General features: G+C 36.3%; 1 protein-coding gene across 1 annotated transcript in view; it reads right to left on the minus strand.

Moving 5' to 3' along the window:
- LOC149221087 (putative serine/threonine-protein kinase At1g01540) overlaps nt 1-1,557 on the minus strand; it is a 46,843-nt gene extending 45,286 nt beyond the window's left edge. Inside the window, exon 1 of the mRNA XM_089387318.1 lies at nt 1,207-1,557. Within this exon, the coding sequence (XP_089243444.1) occupies nt 1,207-1,557 (351 nt within the window). The remainder of the gene's footprint in view (nt 1-1,206) is intronic.
- Nucleotides 1,558-7,793: the final 6,236 nt, after the last annotated feature.

A 7,793-nucleotide genomic window follows, 5' to 3' on the forward strand; every position in this document is an offset into this window, starting at 1 on the left:
TCAGGAACTTGCACCTATTTTTGCTCATGATCTATAGGCACGACACTTGATCCTCTAATCCCTTTCTGACTTGTGTATCCAACTACCATATGAAACTTTGAGTCCTATTCAGTTAGGTCTCAAACACATCACGTGAACATGTCATATGCATCAACGCACCATTGTCCATGTACCATGCAGTCTCATCGACGATACACTCGGAGAAATGAGAAATCAAAGAAACAATTTCATCCTCCATCCTTCTCAAGAGTGTTGGGTGTGGAGCCTGATTATCTTCTTGATTGTTTAGAGGTTTTTTGTTTCAGCCATGTTGGATCCTTGTTCCTAACAAGGTGGAAATGCAACCCATTTAATTGTTGTCAAGGGGGTCCTAGGGGGTGATGACGACTTTTATGAGCCCCCCGTTTGCGGGGGTTCGGGGGCAGTGCCCCCAAAGCTAAAAATAAATGAAAAGTTTCCTTCTAAAATATTGTAATTTCATAGTCAATTTGGGTCGTTCATTAGGCAGATGATCTGACAGTGGAAGTTATGTTAATTTAGGGTTTTTTTTTGTTTTTCCCTAGAAGGCAACCCTCGATTTATATGAGGGAATTGTATTGCAGTTGTGTATCATTATTATAAGCAAAAGAGAGAGAGGAAGTTGTGTGAGAGAAAATAGGAAATTAAAACGGATTTGTTGTAGGTTGTATCTCTTCATTTTGCTGGATAATATAAAAGGAAGGACTAGTTGTTTCTCCGTGGACGTAGCCCAAATTGGATGAACCACATATATCTGTGTCTCTCTTGTTTTATGTGTTTCTGTATTTTTGTTTACACAATATTTTATGTATTTCATTTCTTCTTTAATTAGTTTTGAATAAATAGCTCATCCAGCTTAGAGGATGTAGCAACACCAACTATCTCCTTTCCCTAGTTTTTCTCATTGTCTCCTTTCTCCTTCCTTATACACTTGGTCAAATAATGACCATATTCACCACAATTGTAAAGTTTCATCTTGCTCAAGTCCTTTTCCTTTCCCTTCATTCTCCCCACAAGAGCCACATTATCATCAAAATTCTTCTTCTTCTTATGAAGGTCCTCGTCTCATAGTTCCTCCTGAATGAAGTCACCTCATAACCTTTTCTAGTCTTGCAACTTTTCCCAAGTGACGATCTCTTTGATGAAGGATTTCCATTCCTCGATAAACCCTTTCAAAGCAATCATCACCATCTCAAAATATGAAACAATTTCACCAATGGCAGCAAGTTCATCTTGAACCTGAGAAAGTCTTGTCAGATACAGGACCACTCCTTCACCATCCAACATCTTGGTGCTCTTCAACTTATCCCTCAATACCAGTAGTGGGTTCTCATTCTTATTATGGAGCATATCCTGAAGATATTTCCACATCTCATGGGTAGTGTTCTTCCCTGACAGATGAGGTATCAAATAATCCTTAACACCATCTAGGATGATTAGCTTTTCCTTTGTATCAAACTCTTCATATGCTTCCAACTCCTTAGGTTCAGTTGGTTTCTTTATCTCCTTGCCCACAAAATTATAGATCTTGTTCACCATCAAGACAAACCTGATCCTTTCCTTCCAAGGACTATAGTTGGAAAATCCATCCAACCTATCCTCATATCGCAGACCAACCGATAACTTCGCCAATGTTATTAGTCCTTCAATAACAATGGAACCAACTCCCTCTTGAGTTGTACGTTGTGCACACTCTGATTCACTGGCTCTTAAAAGTAGCTCTGATACCATGTTGATTTTTCATGGCACTGAAAATTAGTTTTGAGTCTAAGATAACAATCACAAACGCTCTCAAATGCCATAACACTTTTAATTTACATAGTGGAAAATATACAACATTGAATCAACTAGTATGCAAGACCAATTTTAACCCAACACTTTTTATATTACAAAATTTAATAAAAAAATATTAGCACTCTCATACAAGGGATCATGGCCCTTACAATCATCCCCGATATAAGATCACCTAGGGTTAGGTATCAACAACTATGATGAGCAATATTTCCCTTAACAATGTACACTTGACTTACTTGTTGATGGTGCACATCCATAGTCCTTTCAATCCATGTACCTTGAACACATATGGTGAGTACTTTTCCTCCCTTATGTTGATCACTACAACTTATGCCACTTCATATAGCTTTCATCTCTCGCTACTCAAGCAACCACTATCAACCCTCCTACTGCTCCAAGAGTGACTAAACTTTGGCCCAGAAAATTTTTACCACTAGCTTCTCTCCTGATCCTCCAAGAGTGCCAACTCTTAGGATCTTCACAAATGCCCACTTCTTCCCTTTATGCTTCTCCAAATAAGACCAAACTTAGGGCTTAGAGGCTTCCCTCTTATCACTGATTACACTGATTTCAAATCACTAAACTAGGGCACAATACATCACCCCACTTATCATTGATTCTACACTCTCGAGATCTCTGAACTAGGGCCCAAACAACAAGTTGCCCACTTAACTGTAACAATCTTTCCCTTTTTCACAGTACTAGGGAATAAACTCACAACCACTAACATACCTCTGAAATGATTACATAGGCTACTTTAACATTTTTGTTCAAACATAATAAACAACCCTACCATCCCTTGCATCCAACATAGAAATACAAATGCATACCTTTCAAGGACATCTTATTTTTCCCTTAAATAGTTAGTCTTGTGCACAATATAAACTAAGATTTTCAGCCTTGTTTAGGGCTTCTTGTAACAACTATAGGGTTTCCCAACTCAATCTAACTACCCTCAAATACTAGCACAAATTCTCTCTCAAATACCATGATATCATGCGCTCATTCTTGAAGTAATGTGGACTCCATTCACTTCCCTAACACATGATACAACATCACCATATAGAAACACAATAGGGGGTCAACCTTAACATAGAGAACCTCAACATGTGCACAAAATTTTCCTCTCCAACTCAGCCAACAAACACCTAACTTGGGCTCAAAAAAACGTAAGAAAAGAAACAAAAACACATCATTTTCTCCACGTCAGATCAACTCCTAAAGGTCTATGGTGTTATTGCCCATAATGTCTCAGGTTGAGAGGAATCGACGGAGGTAACGACAGACCAAGCTTTTAGTTTGGTATCTGTCCCTACCAAACCAGAGAGGGCTCTCTCTATGAAATCACAACCAACAAATGACTGAGATGTAAAGTATTTTAGGCTAGATAGTTAGGTTTAGGTAGGTTTTGGAAAATTTAGGGTTTTGTTGCTGGATAAGGGAGAAAAACCAGGTAGCTAGGTCAGTGGGTCAAAGGATTACAACAACAAAGATATGAAGGAGAATGGTACAATACTTTTGTGATGGATCTTAGGTTTTTTCGGTGTAGTATGGTATTCAGAAGAAGCACAAATGTCTTAATGAGAATGAAACATGAATTCATTAAGTAGGAGTGAAAATAACATATAATAATTTTCCATCAAAACAGAGCTTAGTGAAAATAATTCTATTTATAAAATGTAAGGAAAAATATTGAAGATATGATGAATGGAAAGAGAAGATGAATATCATTCATATAAAGTAATAACCGAGGAAAAAAAACACCACAAACTTATTATTGCACATGAATTCCTAGATAATAGCTGCAAACTGTGTCCTTTGATTTCCAAAAATGTCAAATTCAGGCTACAATGGTTCTCTCCTCAGATGTCCAACCAGTCCAATGATTGAGAAAATGATACATAAATACCAAAAGAAAATTCTCCTTAGGCTCAGAGGTCGAATCCTTGACTCTAGGAGTGGTTACATGAGTGGTTTTAACCAAACACTAAAGTCTAGGGAGGTTGAAACAAATTCTACAATTAGCTTTGACTGCAACTTCCCTCATAAATGAAGCTCAATTTACATCAAAACAAAGACTATCCATATATTACTACGTCATATTTACATTTAATTTCACTCTATCATTCATTTAATTCACCATTTGACCTTTACCCAAATCGAACTAGAAACTCTGAGAAAGTACACAGTGAAATTTATAATTAAAATATCAGAAAATTGTAGAAGCACAATGCCAAGTTTGAGTCCATTTTTAGGTGCATTCCTGAAGTAAAAATTGAAATATGAAAGAATGGTAAACTAGACCTGTCTGTTTAGTTTCCAAAACATCTTTTATTTTTGAAAATTTCCCATGGGAAAGCCTCCAAAAACTCATTCTCCCAATGAGTCTCCAGAAGCGCAATGTCTTTCAAAAAGAGGGGCAAAATGTTGATTTTTGACCCCTTTTTCTCTATTTTCTCAAAATTTTGAGCCCTGTTTGAAAAATATAAGGAAATTGGTTTTTAGAGGAGGCCATAAGCTTTCCAAAAATGCAAACCATTTTTCATTTAGAGCTCTGAGGAAAAATTGTAGTGCCGAGGCATTGCATTTTTGAAACTAGTGCATTTTCTTGAATTTTCACCAAGTTTCACCAAAAATAAAAAATGCTCAAAAAACTCCCAAAATTGGTCCAGAAGTGCCAAATGAGGTGTACTATGTTATCATGGATTCCTCAGAAAGAATATCCAAGTTTTCCTTCTCATATTTTCCTTTTAGGGTTTCCTTCAGCTTGTTTTGCATTTGTTTGACCTTGATGTTGCAAATCTTGTTTTTGGTTTGGTAGTGGTGGGCCATGTTCCTCAACATCTGGTTATCCATGTGGCAAGAGAGATGGTATCAACTCAGAATGTGAAATCAATCCCTGCAATGGTGGCCTTTTCTCCTTTCATATTGGTGGCAATCAAATCAGTGAGATGCTCATGAAAACTTAACTCTCCCACTCTTTGACAAAATCCTAGGCAGTTGACGTCTTCAAAGCATTGTCTTATGAATGGTGAAGAATTGATCTCATTGAAATTTGTGGGATCATACCTCAGAATATTCCCCCCCTTTATGATTTTTTCTTTTCTCTGATGGTGAAGAGTCCCCTTCCATTTGGAAACCCTAGATGATAGGAAAGGGGAAAAAATAGTGAAAAGTGATTGAAGTGGTGAAATGAGGGAGTTAGGGAAGGGAGACGAGAGTAGGGAAATTTTTGGAGATGGATAGGGGTTTTAGGAATCATTAGGAATTTAAATGAAGGGAAATGAATGAGGGAGATGATCTAGGAAATTTAAACACTGTCCTAGCTAGGGAAACTACCCAATTTGATAGATTAGGGCTAGGGTTTGTAGGGAGGTGAAGTGGAGTGAAGGGAAATGGATTGTTAGTGAATGGGGATGATGAGTTTAATGAAAATAGAGGTATTGGGATAGTGATTTTAGGGTTTCAAAGCTCCAACTGATCATTTGCAAGCTCAAAACATGAAACTCATAGAAAACCCTAAAGGACTAAACTCACAATCATTTTGTTTGTTTTTCCAAAGGAAGAGGGGATGCAAAGGAGTGTACTTACCTATTATTAATCTTGGAGGATAAAAAATTGGATTTAGAGGCTTGAAAACTTGAATGATTTTTTGCAATTCTGGGAGACCCTGTCCCGTGTGCAGCGTAGTTCACCGGTGCACATTGCCACCTCCAGAAACGCAGCGGCAAGAAAATTTTTCAAATTTGACTGAAAAAAACCCATGTTTTCTCACCTAAGGAGGAATTAGCTTGATGACAAGGTAAGATAATAATGTAAATTGAATTTGTATGAATTTCTTTGGGATTTTATAGACATAGCATAACATTATTTTCAGTGATAATGGGCCCCACATGTCTTTTTTAAACATGACTTTCATTCTTTTGAACCTGGAAGACTTGGACATTTGTAACCTGGACTTTGTATCTTCTTTTCAACAATGTACCTTCTTTTTGGAACTTTGAAACTATAGCTATGAAGTACTTATTACATATAGAAACATGAAATTAAATTTGAAATCATAATTTATTGAAAATACTTTCTTATCACAACTCATCCTATGTCGGATTTTATGCATGGAATGAAAGTGTTGGTGACCTTGAAAGCCTAATGACCTAATGGAGACACTAGACTGAGTGGAATCATGATGGTGATGACTGACATGATGATGATATTCTCTTAATGATGATACACTCAGTTGAATGATGAAAGTGACCAACATGTAAAAATTCTTGAGAAAGTGAAAATAACCCTAGACATACTAATCGGTGACCAAAGTTTTTGAATGGAGGACCTACTAAAATGACAAAAACTTGACCTTAAACCCTAATGGAAATGCTAAAAGAGAACATTTGATCACTGGTGACTGACATGACTGATAGACACTAACATATGGTTTCCTCATATGTCTTTCTCCTTTGATGAGATGCACTTGGATGGTGAGTTGAATGAGATCACATGCCTTCCTTTTATAGTTTTATTTGTTGGCTTCCCTTAGCCACCAAGAGCCATTACATAACTCCAAGTTGACCCTAACAAATTGTTAAAACTACATAAAACATGAGACATACAATTATTTTCATTTTACCAATGCCACCTCATTTATGCCTCTAGTGCCCCTTAGGTCCTTAATGGTGCCCCACATCCCCTAAATGAACAAACCATGAAAATCTCCTCTTGGTTTCACTCCCACAACTTTGGGTGCAAAACTCATTTCTTGGGTACACTTGCCCACAAAGCCCATGTGGGACAAACTTCTCCCAAACCCTATACCTTATGGTGTGGGAGTACCTCCCAAGCTACACAAATAAAAATTTATCATCCTAAAGATTCAACTAGAAGAGGTAAAAATGACAAAAGAAGTAGTGAGAATCTAGTTGAAGGAATTTAATTAAGAAAATTACTAGATGTTGGACATTGGAATTGTTTATTTAAGTAAGGAACTAGAGAAAACTACTCAATTGAATAGAAGCTTGAAGTTTGAAAAGAGTGTTGAAATATTAGATGATGTCATCAATTCCTAAAGGTCATCATTGATTAGTATTGGTCATTGATATGATAAGAATTAGAAGACTCCTAAAGAAGATTCAAATTCTAAGGTTGCAAAATCACTAAAGAAAGTGAATGAATAAAAACATAAAAGCTATGTTTATGTTCTTAAAATCTCCATAAAATATGAAAGTAATAAGAAGAAAGAAAATGATGCCTTGCAAAAGCCAAAACTTCCTCACAAGGAAAACAAGGACAAATTCATAAGATCTTTTCCATCAAGGTGGCCTCACATGAATTTATATCAAGACTCTTTCTTTGATTATCATTTTATTGCAATCATTTTGGTAATAAAGCTAAAGATTTTAGAGCACATGCAAGAGATAACCATGTATGGAACAAAAATATAAGTACTTATGGGTTCCAAAATAGAAACAATAACTCATTTTCTCCTTTATTTGATTACAATGTTTCATGTTATAAGCACAACATCTATGGGAACATATCATGCTTTTGTAAAAGTGGGATTATAAAACCTCCTAGAGAAAACAAGGAAGAAGATACCCTTGCCAAACAATCCAAAAAAGTTTGGAAAAGGAAGAAAGAGCGCAAAATCTATGGGCACATATCATGATTTTGTAGAAGTGGAATTATAAAATCTCCTAAAGAAAACAAGGAAGATGATACCCTTGCCAAACAATCCAATTTTTTTTGGAAAAGGAAGAAGGATAAAGAACAACAAAAGAAGGAGAAATCTATGCTTATACAAATTTCACTCCATGCCTAAAAGAAAGGAAACTAATGATACATTGACGATGGATACTCAATCCATGACAGATGACAAGAACAAGTTTCTCACTTTAAAAAGGGTTAACATAGGTAGTAGGACATTTGGAGATGATCCTACAATAAGGATAGCTGGAAAAGGTATTGTTGACGATGTTGGACCCGCC

The sequence above is a fragment of the Pinus tabuliformis genome, chromosome Q, assembly GCF_031772625.1.
Source record: "Pinus tabuliformis cultivar Carrire ecotype Pingquan chromosome Q, CPIR1, whole genome shotgun sequence".
Classification (NCBI taxonomy): domain Eukaryota; kingdom Viridiplantae; phylum Streptophyta; class Pinopsida; order Pinales; family Pinaceae; genus Pinus; species Pinus tabuliformis.